General features: G+C 37.4%; 1 protein-coding gene and 1 non-coding gene across 2 annotated transcripts in view; both read right to left on the reverse strand.

Annotated features, from left to right (window-relative positions):
* The window catches only part of LOC110591397 (dentin sialophosphoprotein), a 4,729-nt gene extending 376 nt beyond the window's left edge, over nucleotides 1–4,353 (reverse strand). Inside the window, exons 1-4 of the mRNA XM_021702295.2 lie at nucleotides 4,303–4,353; nucleotides 3,076–3,162; nucleotides 1,786–2,781; nucleotides 1–1,106 (exon numbers count right to left, since the gene is read on the reverse strand). The exon at nucleotides 1–1,106 is cut by the window's left edge and continues 376 nt beyond it. Of these exons, the coding sequence (XP_021557970.2) occupies nucleotides 1–1,106; nucleotides 1,786–2,781; nucleotides 3,076–3,162; nucleotides 4,303–4,353 (2,240 nt within the window). The remainder of the gene's footprint in view (nucleotides 1,107–1,785; nucleotides 2,782–3,075; nucleotides 3,163–4,302) is intronic.
* LOC123324170 lies at nucleotides 3,945–4,052 on the reverse strand. The gene has a single exon (XR_006539661.1). It is a non-coding gene; the product is annotated as a U6 spliceosomal RNA (small nuclear RNA).
* Nucleotides 4,354–22,725: the final 18,372 nt, after the last annotated feature.

Raw genomic sequence — 22,725 nt, forward strand, 5'->3', positions numbered from 1 at the left:
CTGCTGTCGCTGCTGTTGCTGCTGTCACTGTCGCTGCTGTCACTGCTGTCATTGTTGCTGTCGCTGCTGTCGCTGCTGTCGCTGTCACTGCTGTCACTACTATCTGATTTGCTGTTGCTGCTGTCACTGCTGTCTGATTTACTGTCATTGTCGCTGCTGTCGCTGTCACTGCTGTCACTATCTGATTTGCTGTTGCTGCTGTCACTGCTGTCTGATTTGCTGTTGCTGCTGTCACTGCTGTCTGATTTACTGTCACTGTCGCTGCTGTCACTACTGTCGCTGCTGTCACTACTGTCACTGCTGTCGCTATCACTGCTGTCGCTGTCACTGCTATCACTCTCTGACTTGCTGTCACTACTGTCGCTATCACTGCTGTCGCTGCTGTCACTGCTATCACTGCTTTCACTGCTGTCCCTGCTGTCGCTATCACTGCTGTCGCTGCTGTCACTGCTGTTACTGCTATCACTGCTGTCGCTGCTATCACTACTGTCACTGCTGTCACTACTATCACTGCTGTCGCTACTATCACTACTGTCACTGCTGTCGCTACTGTCACTGCTGTCACTGCTGTCACTGCTGTTGCTACTGTCTGATTTATCTCTATTGCTGTCTGATTTGCCATTGTCATCGCTCCCGTTTCCATTGTCATTACTGTCACTATCATTAGCATCTGATGTGCTATCACTGTCATTATCACCTCCTCCATTTGAGTCACTGTCATTGCCATTATCTTTTGATTCATCAGAGTTAAAACCAGTATCTCCTCGGCTATTGCTGTCATTGTCACCTTCAGAATCAGCATCATCACTGCCATTAGATTCATCACTGCTGTTGGGATCATCTCCTTGCATGGATTTGTCATCAAACTCATAGCTGTCATATCCATCACTGTTACTGTCACTACCTGTTTTGCTGTGTGCAAGCTTATTTCCAGGTTCTGATTTCTGACCAGGTCCTTGTATGTCAGTCTCTCCTGGTGTCTTGACATTTCCTTTGCTCATGACCATTCCTTGTTGTCTTTTACTCTCTTTATCTTCACTGAATTTCCCAGCTTCTTTGGTAATATTGTTTCTGTTGCCACTACTGGGACCTTCCATTTCTATTCCCTGTAGAAAGATGGAGAAAAGAATGATTAGTTAGTGGATGGTATGCTGCAAAATTGCATTAGTCTGAGGAAGACAGACTGGGGAATGTGACCAAAGAAACAGAAGTTCAGCTTCCAGTACTTCATAAACTTCTGTTTGTAAGAATGTGCTTTATTCACTTGAGAGAACTCCAGTGTTTAGGTTATATAACAACCCATCCACATTTTTAGTCAGTAGGAACTTGTGTGAACAGTTACATGGTATATCAGTTATTATAGAATTGTAACCAAATTTTCAGAAATGTCTGTTTTTAGAATTGTTCTGGGGGCACCTGTGTGGCTTAGTCAGTTAAGCATCTGGCTTTGGCTCAGGTCATAATCCCAGGGTCCTGAGATCAAGCCCCACATCAGGCTCCCTGCTCAGCGAGGAGCCTGCTTCTCCCTCTCCCTCTGCTGTATCGCCCCCCCCCACTTGTGCTCTCTCACTCTCATTCTCAAATAAATAAATAAATAATAAAATCTTCCTTAAAATTGTTCTGTATCAGAGTTTAATAAAGACTCTAACTTTCCTATTAAATATTTGAGTAATTTAGGTGCACAAATAGATGAATGCTCATTATGATTTATTTTTGTGTTACCATCAGTGAATGGAGGGGGAGAATTTAAACTGCCATTGAAAGAAATCAGCTTCACAAACTAACCTTATCATGGCTCTTCCCAGTAGCACCTGGCTCTGATTCATCAGTGATTTTCTTTTCCACAGCTTTGTTTTCTCTGTAATTGGGCTTTTGCATGTCCTCTGTTATTGGGCTATCTTTGTCTTTGGAAATACCATCAGAATCCTCCTCACTTTTGGAGGTGTTGTCTCCATTGATGTCATGGGGATCTTCTTTGTCTTCAGGGTCATCATCTTCACTACTAATTGAATTTTGACCTAAACTGTTATCATTGTCATCTTTTCCATGAGGCTGACCCTCTTGGCCCTTGCTATTATCAGTGTCCTCTTTTCCATTCCCTGTTTCTTCACCTTCATTATCACCAGAGCCCTTATCTTCATCCTCCTCTGCTCCATTCCCACTAGGATTCCCATCAGAATTATCCAGGCCATCATCTTCTCCATTGCCAGCTCCACTTCCCCCTGGTGTTACTCCTGCCTCCTGATTCCCATTTCCCTCACTTTCTCTCGGAGATGTTACTTCACCTGTATCACCCTCATTTCTACAGGAATTCCTGTTTATTTCATCCTTATGGCCTGTGCTATTATTGCTTCCAGCTATTTGATGGTCATCTTCTTGGACAACAGTGGCATTCTCACTCTGACTTGCATCTCCAACATCTCCTCCATTGTTTACATTATTATCAGTATTTCTATTAATATTGCTCCCATTTGCTATTCCAGCATTGTCGATGATACTTACTTGTCCCCTGATGCCATTTGCTGTGGCGCTACTTTCTTTTCCGTGTATCCCATCATAACCATATGTTTCTAGTTTTCCTGTGACCCCATTTTGATCCTCACTATTCCCCTCGTCATTTACTAACATGGAATGTGTAGAAGAACTTTTCCCTCCTATTTCTGCCCACTCAGAGCCATTTCTTTCTTCTTTGTACTCATCTTTGGTATATTGTTGCCTTCCTCTTTCATTTTCAGGGGGGACACCACTCTCTTTGGTGGTATCATTGGCATTTAACTCATCCTGGAAAAGAGAAACAATTCAAAATAATTGAAGTAAAACAAACTGAAAAGATAAGCATCAATTTTCTGGAAGTTAATAGAATTTAGGGGCATCTGGGTGGCTCAGTCAGTTAAGCATCTGCCGCAGTCGATTAAGTGTCCTGGGATGGAGCCCCATGTCAGGCTCCCTGCTCAGCGAGGAGTCTGCTTCTCCCTCTGTCCCTCCCCCTGCTCGTGCTCTCTCTCTCAAAGAAAGAAAGAAAGAAAGAAAGAATTTAAAAACAGCTTAGAAACATATTTTATATCCTATACCTACCTGTATTGGCACTTTTGCTTTTTCTAGAAGATTTAAATTTACAAATTTGTCAACAGCATGTCTCTCCAATGGCTTGATTTGAGGAACCTACCAAAATGAAAATATTGGAAATTTAAAACATTCTAATTTTGTGTACATGCATGCATGCACACATGCACACATACATACAGACACACATTTTTCTCTAAATGAAAACATATATAATGCAAAGGCCAAAGTATGATCTAATAAAGCTTGTTACACAGCTTATGTAGAATTTAAACTGGGCATAGAGATACTTTTCACAATGGTATTACCAATTTTATTGATATTAACCAGACCATTTATCTCAAAGAGGATTGTCTTTTATAAAAATGAGGAGATAGACCTTTGGTGTTTCTGTACAAGCCTCCCACACTAGCACAAGACCCACCTTAAGTATAATCCTGGCCATACCCCTAAGAAAATAGCAGGTATCACCAGAGCCAGTGCAGAAACAAAACCAAGTAATTTGCTACTTCTGTCCTTCAGGAGTACTTATGAAATAGTTGAGAAAATTCTCACCTGCATAAATACCAAATTGTTTGATATTATGAAAGCATGCCAAAATGTTACCCATAGCAGGGTAACATAATTACAAATGGTTTAATTTTCCTAATTTTTTCTCTGTTGGTGTTTATCTGTATATTCCAAATTTTTCTCAATGAGCATTAAAAAAATAATTATCTGAGTGAAACATTTTCTCCTATGTTGAAAAAATCTTATTTTTTCCTACTTTCATTCCTTGAAAACTTCCTTTAAAATGTAGGCTTCATTGATATTATAATGAAATTCATAGGGCATGAGCAAAGATGGCTAAAGTCTCCATGGCTTTTGGGCATTAAATGTAAATTAATCTGAATGAATTTTAAAAATTTGTGTGTTATCCTTGTGCAGGGACCATGCTAATATTCTCTGTATTATTACAATTTTAGTATGTGTGCTGCCAGAGCAAGCACAATCTGAATAAATTTTAAAAGTAATAATCCATCTGACAAGACATGAGTTTCAGTTAGAGGAATGGGAGCATGAATTGGAGTGCATATTTGGGTTTGTTGAGACCCCCAAAGAAATCTTGTAAAGTCTTTCATGCAAATCTGAATGTTTAGGCCCAGCTTATCTTCAAAGTCTTAAGGAAATATATATTATTTAATGTTAGGTTAAAAGAGATAACAAAGTGAGGAGATATTCTAAGGAATACATACTTACTGGAATAGCCCATGCTGTTGCCCAAATGCAAAAATATATAATTATCTTCATTTTCCTTAGGAATATTAATCAGTCTGTTTTTAAAGAAAAAAGGACAGCACAAAATCACTTATAAAGCAAAAGATGATAACCATGGTAAGGTATTATTTTGGTCAGTTAGCATTTGACTTTTTCCTGGGCAAGGAGTGTATATCCAACATGAGAAGAAGGCTATCAAGACTCAGTGTTACAGAAGAAACACATTTTGTATCTGTTTTATATGGAGTGCTCACAGATACGTACAGGGGGCATCATCAGGCTCAGCACTGAAGTAACTAACTAGACTTTTTCTGCCTATGCCAATGAAGGGGCACAGCCATGTAGTTACAAAGGACACAACCATAACTTTGTCTTGCTATTCTTAATGGTGATAACATTTCTTTTGAATAATTTTAATCAAGTATTAACTAATTCTAGGATTATCGCTAAAAGATGAATCATTTATCATCCCCACCCCAAATCTGCACAAGTGGGCTGTGGGACACTGTAAAGGAAAGAAATTACTAGCATCAAGGAGCCTCGGCTAGTGGAAGGAACATGAAGTTTGGATTTAGAGACCAAGTTCAAGTTCTACCTCTGCTACTTAATGTGTGAACTTGAGAAATTTAAGTAGTTTTATTAAGCCTTTGTTTCCTCCATCTGGGATAATAATACCTACACTTTGGGATTATCCCAGTTACCTTCGCAGAAGAATCTTCTCTGAGAAGCATTCTCTGACTCCTTGTCAAAGGCCATTTGGTATCTCTAGCCTTTTTACACCCAGCAGCTTCTGTAAACCTCACTGGTAGCATACTGCACTGTTTTAGCATAGCCTGACTACTTTTATGTTCCTCTGACCTACTGAGAGCTCTGAAGCCTAGGAGAATGTGTTGGTAATCACTATATTTGAATACATAGTACAGAAAGAGATGTTTTATGAATATTGTTGGTGAATAAATACGTATTATTATAAGCATAACTAGCAGTGTTCTGGGTATTTAGCAATCCCTTTATAAATGATAGCAATTATTATGTGGAGCTTCTAGAAACATGATCCTTTATTCCTGTTAGAATTCACATTCAGGGGGCACCTGGGTGGCTCAGTCGTTAAGCATCTGCCTTCTGCTCAGGTCATGATCCCGGGGTCCTGGGATCGAGCCCCGCATCGGGCTCCCTGCTCCACGGGAGGCCTGCTTCTCCCTCTCGCACTCCCCCTGCTTGTGTTCCCTCTCTCGCTGTGTCTCTCTCTGTCAAATAAATAAATAAAATCTTAAAAAAAAAAAAGAATTCACATTCAGAAATGGTATAATATATATTTTGATACATTGGAATAGACATTGTATAGTCCATGTGAATCAAAAATTTAAATTGCTATTACTGAAAATTGGATTTCTTGGTGTAATGATACTATTACCACAGAAAGGAAGAGTTTACTCCTATTTCATGAACTCCCACTGAGTTAACAGATTACAATAATGCATGTCATAAAATAGCTTTGATTGAATTTAATGTTGATAATGGAAACATAATAAAATCTTAGTGAATATCAACTGTCATAGAATTTTATTGGCATTTCCTCACAGAACAGAGGACATGTTTTCTGAGAGGAAAAAAAGGCTTACTTTTATGGCTATTCAGTAGAAAGCTAAGAATAGCTAGACTTTCTTCAAAAATCCTATAGATTAAAAATGAAGCTGAAGTGACCTCAGGACAAGTATAACGCAGAACTCTGGGGCATAGGTGTTGAAGGGCAGCTGCTTAGTAAGCAGGGGTTATACGGTACTTTGCAGTACCAAACCTAATTATTACATAAACTCTGCCAAAGGCTGGTCTACATTTATTTGGAGGAACCATGGTATCCTAGAAATGTACCTGTAGTGGAGGTCATGGTTATACACATCCCGTTCTAAACTGCAATCCAGCAATCTGACTACTTTGGTTCTCTTTCATATCCACTCCAGAACAATTGCACAATGCACCATGATGCTTGCTACTGTATTCACAGGTAGGTAAATAGCTCAAAAGATTGTTATAGAAATAGCCCCAGTTTTGTCAGCCTGAAACCTCTTTCATTTTCTAAACCTGTTATGATATCATGAAACAGAAAAAATATGTGATAGAGGTCAGAATCTCCAGATAACCTAAGTAAAATTATTTTGTTCTAGCTTTCAAAACCTTCATGTCAGTATGCAAAAAAAAAAAAAAAATTGATCTTTTAGGATGAAGGTTGATTTTTCAGGGACCAAAAAATTAAATGTAAACTGGGATGCAGTCATTCATTCAACATTTGAAGACCAAATGTGGACCAGATACTGAGCCCTGGAAATAGATATGAGCCCTACCCTCTTGGAGCTTAACTCTGCGTGGATTAGCCAGACTTTGAAGTAAATGTACCATAATGTGTTGAATAAAATTCCCAAATCCATGTTTATTTCCTGAGTCAGTATTTAAATGTCACTATTGTTACTCTTTGTTTCTTTACTTTTTTATTAAATGCCATCACATCTTATATTGCAATGGTAAGGCTAAAAAATGTCTTTAACTAGATTCAAGATTCTTAAAGATGGTCTTTGTAGATAAAAAATAACAGTAATGGAGCTATCGTGAATTATGTGTAAAATATTCTTAATCACTCATTTCGTTAATATTTTAGATTTACAATATTTGCTTCATCTTACATACACTTTTCCTATTAGCAACTGATATTTTAACATAGTGGCTGTAAAAAAAAATTCCTATTCTTCAGTGATCCAATATTTTGCTAGATGGAATTAGCATCCCTTACCATATAATTTTCTGTTATCTTTTAAACACGTAGTCTTGATTTGCCAAGTCAAAAGAGAAGGAAAAAAATCTAATCATAAGGGTTATTCACTTCTTAAAATCAAGTCAGCTTCTTCTCTGAAATTAAAATTTCTACAAGAATCAGTTGGTTCTGAGTAAAGAAGATGTTTCATCTTACCTTAAAAGCCTTCAAAGGGACTTTGAAAATCCAGGATTTCTCATCTTTCGCTTTGAAGACTGAAGAGGCTCACTGTCCTGGACTTTTGCATGACAATTTTGTACCTGCTGAAATTTAAACTCAGTTTGATCATTTTCTCAACCAATCACTGTTTAGGATCCCTGATAATGGGGTTATAAAGTGTCACCATGTCTATGAAGCACATAATAACTTCCCCCACTTCCTTCACATACTGACATGTATTTGCTCACTGAACCATTCGGTTCCAAGGGACTAGACTTACTTTCACTTAATTAAATAGCTCCTGTAAGGCTGTTTTGCATCTTAAATATAGAGAATCAGTGTAGCATATCTGAAAAGAGCCACTTAAACTCTATCACCCCGACATTTCTTGTCTTAACTAAGGTTGACAATCTAAGAAAACTCTAGGTTTCTTTAGTAAATATGACTGCCTATTTAAGACTCCTATCATTCCTGAGGTAGGTATTAAAGTTCCTGTGCTATAATTCAAGAAACTGTCCACAGGCAACAGCCTGACATTGCCTGAGGGGTCTTTAGGATATATAAATAGTAACTCGCATGAAATCTCTCTGACCTAAATAAACAGTCATGTGAGGCTTAAAAATGTATCAGTTTAGTAGTATTCAAACTGAATTTTAAAAATACATATTCAAGGGGTACCTGGGTGGCTCAGTTGTTAAGCGTCTGCCTTCGGCTCAGGTCATGATCTCAGGGTCCTGGGATCAAGCCCCACATCGGGCTCCCTGCTCGGTGGGAAGCTGCTTCTCCCTCTCCCACTCCCCCTGCTTGTGTTCCCTCTCTCACTGTGTCTCTCTCTGTCAAATAATTAAAAAAAAAAAATAGATATTCAAAATGCCAAAAGTTATTGTAAGAAATAATTCCTAGATGTGCAAAAGTGCATACAGACAATTGATTTAGCTCTCAATTATCTCTGTTATTTGTGTCAACTGTGAGGGACAAAATAGAAAACCAGACAGTATTTTTAGCAGAAAGTTTTGCTACCCTGAACTTACCATTCTCCTGAACCCCAGATGTATGCAATAATGCAGGTAATCCCTAAACCATTTGTCCAATTTGTGTATTCAAAAACTTGACAATCTATGTCTCTCCATGTACTTCTTCAGAACTTTCAATAATATTTCAATCTTTTTTTTATATTATAATACCAAAGGATGTGAACCCCATAAAAGCACTAATATACCACTACCCAACAGTGGAAACTTCAGAATTTATATATAGAACTATTACAGGGAATACAGTAAGATTGAAGAGGAATGAAGGGAATGGAAAGATAATTTGCCACGAAGCTGTGTTTTCATTAGCAAGCATTTTGTTTTTGTTTAGACAGCATGTTTATGTGGTTGCCTTAAAGGGCCTTACCAAATTTTAAGGAGTCCTAAGTCACTCCTGGGAGCAACTTTACACCTTCACTCACACAAGACACCAGGGGAGATTAATGAACTAAACCTGTCTTCCTTTTCATTTCATTTAAATTAATAATATGTCAATAATTGATAGAACTAGTAGGCAGAAAATCATTGCAGATAAAAAGATTTAAAAAGAAATAGGGGCGCCTGGGTGGCTCAGTCGTTAAGCGTCTGCCTTCGGCTCAGGTCATGATCCCAGGGTCCTGGGATCGAGCCCCGCATCGGGCTCCCTGCTCTGCGGGAAGCCTGCTTCTCCCTCTTCTACTCCCCCTGCTTGTGTTCCCTCTCTTGCTGTGGTCTCTTTCTGTCAAATAAATAAATAAAAATCTTTTTAAAAAATTAAAAAAATAAAAAGTATCAGCCAACTTGATCTAATTTGACATTTATTGAACACTTCATCCAACTACAGCAGAATAAACATTCTTTTCTAATGCAGGTGCAATATTTACCAAGATAGACCATATTCTAGGCCCCCCAAAAAATCTCAATAAAATTAATGGCTTACTGACCACAAAAGAATTAAATTAGAAGTCAATAACAGAAAAAAAAGAAATCAATATCAGAAAGATCTCGGGAAAACCCAAATATTTGGAAGCTAAATTACATATTTCTAAATAACCAATGGGTATAAGAGGAAACCAAAGAGAAATTCAAAATATATTGGATTAAAAAATGAAAACACAACAATTTATCAAAATTTGCAGGATGTCACTGAAGCACTTCTTATGGGGAAATTAATAGCACTAAATGCCTGTGTTAGAAAAGAAAAAGTTCTTAAAACAATGACTATGGCTTCCACCTTAAGTAATTACAAAAATTTTTTTAAAAATTAAATTCAGGGGTGCCTGGGTGGCTCAGATGGTTAAACATCTGCCTTCGGCTCAGGTCATGATCTCCAGGTCCTGGGATGGAGCCCCACGTCCGAGCTCCCAGCTCAGCGGGGAGTTTGCTTCTCCTTCTCCCTCTGCCTCTCCTTCTGCTTCTGCTCTCTCTGTGTGTCTCTCTCTCAAATGAATAGATAAAATCTTTAAAAATAAATAAATAAAAATTAAATTCAAATTAAGTAAAAGAAAGGAATTAATAAAAATCAGAACTGAAATCGACAAAATAGAAAAAAACAATAGAGAAAATCAATGAAGCCAAGAGCTGGATTTTTGAGAAGTTCACTAAAATTTATAAGACTCTAGTCAGATTAATCAGAGTAATATGAGAGAAGACATAATTATCAATATAAGAAATGAGAGAGGGGAAAATCTACAGATTCTATAGACATTAAAAGATAAAAAGGGAATATTATGAACAACTTTTGCCAGTAATATATTCAACAACTACAGAAATGGATAGATGCCTTGAAAACACCAAGCCTCACTCAAGAAGAAATAGATAACTTGAATAGCCCCATATCTATTAAAGAAGTTAAGTTCATAGTTAAAAACTTTCCCCCAGCTGCCTTTCTTCATTTCATACTCTCTCTGCCACTTCTAATCTAAGCTGTCAGCATCTCCACTGATACAAATTTTTTAAGAAGTCTTCTATAGATTTCACAAGAGTTCACTCAGTCATATCCCCAGATCTTTCCACATAATCCTTTCTGTACCTTTGACTTTTGCTAAGACGGCAGAAGGATGAGGTTAGCCTCATCCAAATAATCTCTTTGCCTTAAGATCAACTGATTAGTAAACTTAATTATATTTGCCAAATCCCTTTTGCCACATAATGAGACATAATCATAGAAATGATTCATCATCATATTTATACTTTCTCCTCACACTCAAAGGAGAAGGGATTATATAAGCATGAGGGTCATTAGAGGTCATCTTAAAATTCTGTCTACCATACACTTTATAGTAAAAGAAAATAGATCAGTGGCTTCATGGACCAGGGGAAAAGGTGGAAGGAAGGGAGGAAGGGATTATAAAGGGTCATGAGGAAATTTTGATGGATACTTTTTACTATCTTAATTGTGGTGATGGTTTCATAGGTATATACATATGTCAGAACTTACCAAATGTACACTTTAAATATATACAGTTGATTGTGTGTGGGTGATACCTCAGTAAGGTTGTTAGGGGGAAAAAGTAATTAACACATTTCAAATCCTGTAAATTGAGAAGTTAAAACTGTGGCTTTAATAAGGGCTTCCCAAAGGGAAACATAAACCCCAATTTATTGTGGAAACCAAACAATTAATTAAAAGTTAAGATCTGGGCTCAGAGAGCTACACATTTTAGTAACTAAGCAGGTTATCTAAAAACCCTTAATTAGGATTCTTATTCTATTCCCAAGAGTTTGGAATGGAAGGCTTAACCTGGTGGATATTCTACAACCATGACTTTGAACTATCTGCCTTCCTGTTTTCTTAAATTTGTATAAACCATAGCTGAGGCAAATGTCAAAACCAAGGCAAGTACTGTATGTTGGCTAATTGAACATTAAAAAAAAAAGGTGGGGCGCCTGGGTGACTCAGTTGGTTGAGCGACTGCCTTCGGCTCAGGTCATGATCCTGGAGTCCTGGGATCGAGTCCCGTATCGGGCTCCTTGCTCAGCAGGGGGTCTGCTTCTCCCTCTGACCCTCCCCCCTCTCATGTGCTCTCTCTCTCTCATTCTCTCTCTCAAATAAATAAATAAAATCTTTAAAAAAAAAAGGTGGAAGTAAAAAAAAAAAAAACTAAGGCAAGAATAGCAATAGAAGTATAGATGTAGAGAGAATCTTCCAAATCAAATTATTTTAAATTAAGTCAAGCTGGTTCAGAAACCAGCACAAGGGACCTGAGTAGGGGTTCTCTGTGTGGGCAGACCAGTGCAGTTGGCAATTGATACAATATTAAGTTTTAAGATACAACTATAGTTTTCAGCTGTAGAAACATTTTTTTAGATATGTCTCTTCCAGCAAGGAAAAAAAAGCAAAATTAAACTATTGGGACTACAACAAAATAAAAAGCTTTCACACAAAGGAAACCATCAACAAAACAAAAAGGCAACCTACTGAATAGGAGAAGATATTTGCAAATGATATATTGGATAAGGGGTTAATATCCAAAATATGTAAAGAACTTACACAACACAAAGAATCCAATTTTAAAATGGGCAGAGAAACTGAATAGACAGTTTTCTAAAGAAGACATCCAGATGGCCAACAGACACATGAAAAGATGCCCAACATCACCAATCATCAGGGAAATGCAAATCTAAACCACAGTGAGATACTACCACCCACCTGTCAGAATGGCTAGTATCAAGAAGGCAAGAAATAACAAGTGTTGGCAAGAGGTGGAGAAAAGGAACCCTTGGGCACTGTTGGTGGGAATGTAAATTGGTGCAACCACTGTGGAAAACAGTATGGAGGTTCCTCAAAAAATTAAAAATAGAATTACCACATGATAGTAATTCCACTACTGGATATTTACCCAAAGAAAATGAAAACAGTAATTCAAAAAGATATATGCACCCCTATATTTATTGCAACATTATTTACAATAGCTAAGATACAGAAGCAATCCAAGTATCCATCCATAGATGAATGGATAAAGAAGATGTGGTATATATACACAACAGAATATTAGCCATAAAAAAGAATGAAATTTGGCCATTTGTGACAACATGGATGGACCTAGAGGGTACAGTGCTAAGTAAATCAAATCAAAGACAAATATCATATGATTTCATTCATAATTGGAATTTAAGAACAAAACAAATGAACAAACAGAGACAAACAAAAGAACAGACTCTTAAATACAGAGAACAAATTGGTGGTTGCCAGAGGTGGGTGGGGGGATGGGCAAAATAGATAAAGGGGATTTAGAGATACAAACTTTGTTATAAAATAAAAGTCATGAAGATGAAAAGTATAGCATGCAGTATAATCAATAATATCGTAGGGTAATTTTATTTTTAACTTTTTGAGGAACCTCCATACTGTTTTACTGAGTGACTGCACCAGTTTGCATTCCCACCAACAGAAAAGGATGGTTCCCCTTTCTCACAACCTTGCCAACACCTGTTTGTTTCTTGTGTTGTTGATTTTAGTCATTCTGACAGGTGTAAGGTAATACCTCATTTTAGTTTTGATTTGTATTTCCCTGATGATCAGTGATGCTGAGCGTCTTTTCATGTGTCTGTTGGCCCTCTGTATGTCTTCTTTGGAAAAATGTCCATTCATGTCTTCTGCCCATTTTTAATTGGATTATTAGTTTTTAGGGTGTTGAGTTTTATGTTCTTTATATATTTTGGATACTAACACTTTACCAGATATGTCAATTTGCAAATATCTTCTCCTATTCTGTAGGTTGCCTTTTAGTTTTGTTGATTGTCTCCTTTGCTGTGCAGAAGCTTTTTATCTTGATGAAGTCCCAATAGTTTATTTTTGTATGTGTTTCCCTTGCCTCAGGAGACATAGCTAGGAAGAAGTTGTTTTGGCTGATGTCAAAGAGATTACTGCCTGTGCTTTCTTCTGGGACTGGTTTCAGGTCTCACATTTAGGTCTTTAATCCATTTTTTTTTATTTAGTTTATTTTTGTGTATGGTATAAGAAAGTGGTCCAGTTTCATTTTTCTGCATGTTGCTGTCAAGTTTTCCCAACACCATTTGTTGAAGAGACAGTCTTTTTCCCATTGGATATTCTTTCTTGCTTTGTCAAAGATTAATTAACCACTACTAGGTATTTACCTAAACAATACAGAAATACTAATTCAAAGGGATACATGCATCCTGATGTTTATAGCAGCATTATCTACAATAGCCAAATTATGGAAACAGTCCAAGTATCCATAGACTGAGGAATAAAGAAGATGTGGTATATATATAATGGAATATTATTTAGCCATCAAAAAGAATGAAATCTTGCCATTTGCAACAACATGGTTGGAGTTAGAGAGCATTATGCTAAGTGAAATAAATCAGAGAAAGACAAATACCATATGATTTCACTCATATGTGGAATTTAAGAAACAATACAAAGGAGCAAAGGGAAAAAAAGGAAAAAGAGAGAAGCAAACCAAGAAACAGATTCTTAACTATAGAGAATAAACTGATGGTTACCAGAGGGGAGGTGGATAGGGTAATGGGTTAAATAGGTGATGGGGATTAAGGAGCACACTTGTTGTGATGAGCACCAGGCGTTGTATGGAAGTGTTGAATCACTATATTGCACAACTGAGACTGATATTACCTTGCACGTTAACTAACTGGAATTTAAATTAAAACTTTTAAAAATAAAATGAAAACACTTATACCTTAAAAAATATCATAATAATGTTGTATTGTGACAGAAGGTGACTGCACTTATTGTGGTGAGCACTGAATAATGTATAGAACTGTTGAATCACTATGTTATATGCCTGAAACTAATATAACACTGTATGTCAATTATACTTCAATAAAAAATCTGTAAGATATTGGGCGCCTGGGTGGCTCAGTTGGTTAAGCGACTGCCTTCGGCTCAGGTCATGATCCTGGAGTCCTGGGATCGAGTCCCACGTCAGGCTCCCTGCTCAGCAGGGAGTCTGCCTCTCTCTCTGACCCTCCCCCCTCTCATTCTCTCTCTCAAATAAATAAATAAAATCTTTAAAAAAAAATCTGTAAGATATTAAGAGATTGCTTTAGTTAAAAGAATAATTTATGAACATGTTTTTATTAATGAATTTATGCCACAAAGTTTATATATAAATAATATGTTAATAAAATAAAAATACTATAGGTAAGACATGCGAAGTCTGTTACATAATAGGTAATTGGCAGAAAACCACTGATGGTTTGAAAACTGGAGGCTCCTTAAGAGCAAATTACCTCTGTCCTTCATGGAGCCTTAGCCCAATGCTTTTCTCTACAAATTTGCTGATATATGAATGGTAGCCAAAGGTGGTACAACCAATCTTAGAAGAGCTCTATTATACCCTGCAGTAGCTGCTCGGATTCGGAGAAGTTCAGTTGTGGCAGCTTTATCTAAACAATTCTACAGTATAGTCCTAGTTTGTTTTTCTCCTCTAAACTGGTCTGGGAGGTGGTAGGATATGAGATTGGGGATTACCTGCAACCTAGTATGGCTTATGAATGCTTGTGCCAGAGTGTGAGACCATTGATTCTCTTCAGATTTCTGATTGTCTTTCCTGCAAAGAAAAAAAATCACAAAATGACCACCTGGAGAGCAGCCTTATATCTGCTTATAGAATCCAATCTAGGGTTGCCAGACTTAGCAAATGAAAATACAGAATGCCCAGTTAAATTTGAGTGATTTCTAATTACCTGTGCTAATGTACATTGAGATAAAAGAAAAATGTTGCATGAGACATACTTGTACTAAAATATTTGTTGTTTATCTGAAATAATTATAAAAATATCTAAATTACATCTTTCTTTAATTATATTCCCCTCATGATTTGGCTCCCCTTAGCAGTTACTTATCTTGCAGAATTTACTTATAAAATTTTTCATGATAGTCTATGTTTAATTTACATTGCGACATAGCTTCCACACAGTGGTCTGTAGAAAATTCTTTCCTTTTTAGTCCACTGAACATTCATTAATGGAAAAACACAATCAATATTAGTATTATGAACTGGTATGTACTGGCATAATTCACTTTTCAAATTTAGTTTATTGAAGCACGTAATACCATCTTCCACTGTATAACTTAGTTTTGTAGTCTTCAAGATTATATTCCATCTCTTGATCAACGACTTTTTAAAATGTTGTCCACTAACAAAAGCATTGCTGTCAGTGTTTGTTCCTTTCTTCAACACCGCACATGATGATTCCAAATTGCTCCCATGCCAGAAGAGTATTTAGAAACATCCATATAAAAGAATCAAATCCTTCAAGGGATTAAATCATATAACAAAATAGTAATGACAAGTGCCATTAAAAGAATCCATTTCAAGTCAGAACTTCTTATCTTCTTCATAATATCCCTCTTAAGAACAGTCTTGACACTTAAAGGGATGAATTTTTCTGTAATTCTTTAACACATTCCACAATTTTCTTTGAGGGTTGGGGGACTCCAATAACACTGTTTTCTCTTCTATCTGCGTAATCCCATTACTAAAGAGATAATTGAAAAGTACAATCAAGAAATAAGTAGGCTTCACTCAATGGATTATTTTAATTTGGGAGTCTTTTCTTCAGAATTAAAGTAGGATTTAAGTGCTTCAAATAAACTGAGGATTTTCTCAAATGACTTTTCAAGAGAGCCAATGGATTCTGAATCCAAGAGACCTGAAGACTGCTGAATGTCAACAATATCACACAAATATTTTTTGAAAAAGTCTTCCTAGACCTTTATTTTTTAAAGATATTTATTTATTTATTTGACGGAGAGAGAGACAGCGAGAGAGGGAACACAAGCAGGGGGAGTGGGAGAGGGAGAAGCAGGCTTCCCGCTGAGTAGGGAGCCCGATGTGGGGCTCGATCCCAGGACTCCAGGATCATGACCTGAGCCGAAGGCAGACACTTAACGACTGAGCCACCCAGGCGCCCCGACCTTTATTTTTTAAAGCAGTGTTACATACATAACAGCCCAATAAAATATTAGGCAAAATATATGAACAATGGAAAGGAACTACTGCTATCTGCAACAATATGAATAAATCTCAAATGTATTAAGCAAAGTGAAAGAAGCTGGAGAGGAGACTACATATTGTACGATTTCATTCATACAACATTTGGATAAGGTAAAACTATAAGGACCAAAAATGTATTAGTGACTATAGTTGTCTTTTTTTTTCAATTATTTATTTTTGATCTATCCATGTTGATATGTAGAGTTCGAGTTCATTCCTTTTTAAGTGCTATATAGTTATTTAATCATATAAGTATATCATTCTTCATTCATCTTGTCCCCTACTGATGGGCATTTAGGTTGTTTCTGTTTTTTAATAATATAACAAACAGCATTGGCTATCACTCTACACATTTTTTAAAATGAGAACTTTTAAGATCTACTCTCGTAGCAACTTTCAAATATGCATATTAACTATAGTCACTATGCTATACATGATTACCAGAAGTTTGTACTTTTTGATCCCCTTCACTCATTTTGCCTATCCCCCTCCTGCCCCCTGCCTCTGACAACCACTTGTCTCTTCTCTGCATTTATGAGTTTAGTTTAGTATGTTTGTTTTGTTTTGTTTTATTTCATATAAGAGTAAGATAATATGTTGTCTTTCTCTGCCTGACTTATTTCTCTTATCATAATGCCCTTAATGTCCATTCATGCTGTCACAAATGGCAAGATTTCCTTCTTTTTAATGGTTGCATAATATTCCATTATATATATAGATAGCATACTTTCTTTACCCATTAATCCATCAATTAGGATTACCGGAATAGGACACTTAGGTTGTTTTCATATCTTGACTAAGTAATGCTGCAATGAACATGGGAGTGCATATATCTTTTTGAGTTAGTGTTTTTGTTTTCTTCAGCTAAGTACACAGAAGTAGAATTGCTGGATCATATGGTAGTTTTATTTTAGTTTTTTGAGGAACCTCCATAGTGTTTTCCATAGAGGCTTTACTTCTTACATTCCCACCAACAGTGCAAGAGGGTTTCTTTTCTCCACATCCTCAAAAACACTTTCTTTCTTATCTTTTTGATACTAGCCATTCTGATAGGTGTGAGGTGATATCTCACTGTGGTTTTGATTTACATTTCCCTAATGGTTAATGATGTTGAGCATCCTTTCATGTACCTGTTGGCCATCCATATGTCTTTTTTGAAAAAATATCTATTCAGATCTTCTGTTCATTTCTTAATCAATTATCTATCTATCTATCTACCTATCTATCTATTTATTTGCTGTTGAGTAAACTGAGTTCTTTATATATCTTGGATATTAACCCCTTATCAGATATATGATTTGCAAATAGTTTCTCCCATTCAGTAGGTTGCCTTTCATTTTGTTGATAGTTTGCTATGTAGAAGCTTTTTAGTTTGTTGTGGTCCCATTTATTTATTTTTGCTTTTGTTGCTTTTGTTTTTAGTGTCAGATCCAAAAGTCTTTGCCAAGACCTATATCAAGGAGCTTACTGCCTATGCTTTCTTCCAGGAGTATTATGATTTCAGGTCTTACATTCAAGTCTTTAATCCATTTTGAGTTAATTTTGGTGTATGGTGTAAGATTAGTGATCCAACTTCATTCTTTTATATGTCCCTGTGCAGCTTCCCCAGTGCTAACTGTTGAAGAGACTGCCTTTTCCAACTATGTATTTTTGGTTCTTTTCTCATAAATTAACTGACTATATATGCATGGTTTTATTTCTGGGCTCTCTATTTCTGTTCCGTTGATCTAAGTGTTTGTATTAATGGCAATATCATACTGTTTTGATCACTGTAGCTTTGTAACATAGCATGAAATTAAGGAGTGTGATGCCTCCAGCTTAGTTCTTTCTCAAGATGGCTTTGGCTATTTGAGGTCTTCTGTGGTTCCATACAAATTTTAGGATTGTTTGTTCCATTTCTGTGAAACATCCATTAGAATTTTGGTAGAGATGACATTGAATTTGTGGATTGCTTTGGGCAGTATAGATATTTTAACAGTGTTAATTCTTCCAATCCATGAGAACAGAATATCTGTTCATTTATTTGTGTCTTCTTCAATTTCTTTCATTAATGTCATATAGTCTTCTAAGTACAGGTCTTTCATCTCCTTGGTTACATTTATTCCTTGGTATTTTATTCTTTTTGGTGCAGTTGTATGTGGGATTAATTTTTCTTTCTTATAGTTCTCACAAAAATCTTTTAACTGCTCAATTTGAAAAGCATAAACACTGAAATTGGAGAATAATTTCATGGCAACGACTTCAATGTCAGTAGAAAGGACATTAGATGCTGTTTGAGCAACATTATGTAGAATATAGCAGGACAGCCAACATCTTCCCTTTATATTTCTTCAACTTTGAATAAACACTGTCTGTACTTTTTTGCATATATCCACCCAAATTTGTATTTATATTATCACCAAAAGCAGTGTAATTTTTCTCATTAAGTCTGACTTCTATTATAGAACCCCTTTGAAGTCTTATCTGGAAGAGATTTTACTACCAGTAGCTTTATAAGTAATACTTTCTCATGAGACAAGTATTACACAAGTAAAAGGAACATGTTTTCCACATTATGATTACTTGCATCTGTAGTTATGTTATAAAAAGGTAAGGCATTATGCCTTTGATAAGCTCTCTAACAGTACATGGAACTATTACATATTTTATTACTGCAGTAGATTTTATCTTAATAATTTGCTTGTAATTTTGGGATCAGAAAATACTTCTGGTAGCAGCACATTCTCTTCTTTTTTAATGTTTCAAGTTTTAATTTAAATTTTAGTTAGTTAACATATAGTGTGATACTAGTTTCAGGAGTAGAATTTAGTGGTTCATCCCTAATACCCAGTGCTCATTATAACAAGTGCCCTCCTTAATACCCATCACCCATTTAGCCTATCCCCCCACCCACTTCCCTTCCAGCAACCTTTAGTTTGTTCTCTATAGTTAAGAGTCTGTTATAGTTTGCCTCCCCCTTTTTTTTTCTTTCCCTTGTGTTCATCTGTTGTTTTTTTTTTAAGGACTTTATTTATTTGACACAGAGAGAGAACGAGAGCAAGCACAAGCAGGGGGGAGCAGCAGAGGGAGAGGGAGAAGCAGGCTCCCTGATGAGCAGAGAGCCCAATGCGGGGCTCAATCCCAGGACCCTGGGATCATGACCTAAGCCAAAGGCATATCCTTAACCGACTTAGCCACCCAGGTGCCTCTGTTCTGTTTCTTAAATTCCACATATGACAAATCATATGGTATCTGTCTTTCTCTGATTGACTTATTTCACTTCACATAATACGTTGTTCCAAATGGCAAGATTTCCATCCGTGTCGTTCCAAATGGCAAGATTTCATTCTTTTTGATGGCTGAGTAATATTCATATATATATATGTGTGTGTGTGTATATATATATATATATATATATATATGCCACAACTTTTTTTTTTAAGATTTTATTTATTTATTTGACAGAGAGAGACACAGTGAGAGAGGGAACACAAGCAGGGGGAGTGGGAGAGGGAGAAGCAGGCTTGCCACTGAGCAGGGAGCCCGATGTGGGGCTCGATCCCAGGACCCCAGAATCATGACCTGAGCCAAAGGCAGACGCTTAATGACTGAGCCACCCAGGCGCCCCATGCCACAACTTTTTTATCCATTCATTAATCAATGGACATTTGGGCTCTTTACATAATTTCGCTAGTTGATAATGCTGCTATAAACATCAGGATGCGTATGCCCCTTTGAATAAGTATTTTTGTATCCTTTGGATAAATATCTAGTAGTGCATTTGCTGGGTCATAAGGTAGTTCTATTTTTAACTTTTTGAGGAACCTCCATACTGTTTTCCAGAGTGGCTGCACCAGTTTGCATTCCCACCAATAGTGTAAGAGGGTTCCTCTTTCTCTGCATCCTCACCAACATGTCAGTTCCAGACTTGTTGATTTTAGCCATTCTGACTGGTTGAGGTGGTATTTCATTGTGGTTTTGATTTGTATTTCCCTGATGCCAAATGATGTGGAGTATTTTTTCATATGTCTATTGGCCATTTGTATGTCTTCTTTGGAAAAATGTTTATTCATATCTTCTGCCCACATCTTAACTGGATTATTTGTTTTTTGGGTGTTGAGTTTGATAGGTTCTTTACAGATTTGGGATACTAACTCTTTATCAGATATGTCATTTGCAAATATCTTTTCCCATTCCAGAGGTTGCCTTTTAGTTTTGTTGACTGTTTCCTTTGCTGTGTTTTTTATCTTGATGAAGTCCCAATAGTTCGTTTTTGGTTTTGTTTCCCTTGCCTCTGGAGATGTGTATAGTAAGAAGTTGCTATGGCTGATGTCAAAGAGGTTGTTGCCCGTGTTCTCCTCTAGGATTTTGATGGATTCCTGTCTCACATTTAGGTCTTTCATCCATTTTGAATTTAATTTTGTGTATGCTGTTAAGAAAGTGGTATAGTTTCATTCTTCTGCATGTTGTTGTCTGGTTTTCCCAATACCATTTGTTGAAGACACTTTTTTCCATTGGATATTCTTTCTGGTAGCAGGACATCCTAACAGTCATTTGAACAGAAAATTAGTGATGATATCCAGTGTGGAAAGCCATAACAACTTCACTGTGCTTATTTTATTTTCCTCATTTGAATGTTTCATAACTTTGGCATAGGTTGTTTAGTTATTATTATATACTAGTTTATATCAGACTTTTCACCATTTTTTATATTAAATCCACAGTTGGGAACTGCATAGAGAGTTTCCAAAGGACTTTTTCCTCATTTAATAAATATTCACTCTTCAGAAAACTTATCACAAAATTTATACTTGTGTTTCAGCATTTTGGAGTTCAAATATACTCAGATTAAAGAACAACCACAGCAAGAATTGAAAAAATTGAATTTGATAATGTCACAGTCATGATAGTGTATTTGCCACTCACAAGTTAGAACTCATAACTAACTCTCAATAGAGGCTGAACTGTTTAAAGTGCTGCAGACTTGTGAGCAACAATAAACTGAACTCAATATCTGACATAAAAAATAAAAACTCCCTGCTTGCAAGGAAGATCTGTACTTGTAAGGCACAGTATTAATTAATGTTATGGGAAGCCTGGACTTTTAGGCATTGGTGGATTTGCAGATGTGCTAGTGTGGTCACTGGAATGAGGCACCTGCAGATTGGCTGTGTGTCCAGAAGTGTGGGTTTGTCACTGGCTGACTTCGTGAAGCTTGGGGTATCATTGATTTAGTAACTTTCAGAAGCATGGAATGAGGCTATTGCTGATTGGCTGATTTTCAAAGCATGTGTACAATCTGTTATCACTAATTAATGAGGGTTGCTTGTTCATGATTTGGGGCTTTGGCCAAAGAACACTCTTTTCCTACATATGAAAAAATGCATATTCGGGGGAAAGGAAAGATGGCGGAGGAGTAGGGGACCCTATTTCAACTGGTCCCCAGAATTGAGCTAGATACCTACCAGACCACTCTGACCCACGAAACCAGCCTGAAATGTAAGAAGATCTGGATCTCTACAAACAGAATATCGCAGGTGGTTGGTTTTGAGGTACGAAGCAGGGAGCCCTGATTATGTGGGCAGATATCGGAGGATAAACGGCAGCAGGAGGGAGGCTGGCCGTGGGGATCCTACACCGCCGGTAGGCGACAGCCTCACACGCTGGGGACGGAGCACAGACTCGCAGACGGGTAGCGGTGGGGAAAGGACTTTACGGCAGCCCCCGGGGCAGAAATCCAGAGCAGCGGGGTCACGCACAGGCGAACTGAGAGCGGCTGGCAGTTTTAGAAGCACAAAGGGCAGAGACATGCTCCTACCTGGAGGCAGGACTGGGAGTGCTGCGGAGGGGCGCACAACAGAGGACGTTGCAGTTTATAGCAGCACGGACAGAAACGGAGATGGTGTGGCCTTGAGAGCTCACTGAAGAACAGACTGCGGTCTCTCTGCTCTGAGGCAGAGGTTTGGAAACAGTCTTCTGCTCTGACGTGTGGAGGAGACGCGGAAAGCCACCAGGGAAAACCGCCAGAGAACAAAAGCGCCGAAAACTGATTCCCGCTGAGCCCATCCCCTGCCACAGGGGTTCAGGGCAACTCCGCCCAAACAGGGTTGCCTGAGTAACAGCGCGGCAGGCCTCTCCCCCAGAAGACAGGCTGGGAAAACAAGAGGCCAGCAACCCTAAGGCCCCAAGAAAACAGGTGCATCTTGCTTGGGTTCTGGTCAATAATTTGGACTCTATACATTCCCTCAAACACCCATCAACAGAATGACTAGGAGGAGGAACCCCCAAAATAGAAAAGACTCAGAGATTATGACTTATGCCGCAGATTTACAAATGGATGCAGATATAACCAAGATGTCGGAGATGGAATTCAGGCTAGCAGTTGTGAAGACAATGGCTAGAATGGAGAAATCAATTAATGGCAACATAGAGTCTCTAAGGGCAGAAATGAAAGGTGAATTGA

Source organism: Neomonachus schauinslandi, chromosome 2 (genome assembly GCF_002201575.2).
Source record: "Neomonachus schauinslandi chromosome 2, ASM220157v2, whole genome shotgun sequence".
Classification (NCBI taxonomy): domain Eukaryota; kingdom Metazoa; phylum Chordata; class Mammalia; order Carnivora; family Phocidae; genus Neomonachus; species Neomonachus schauinslandi.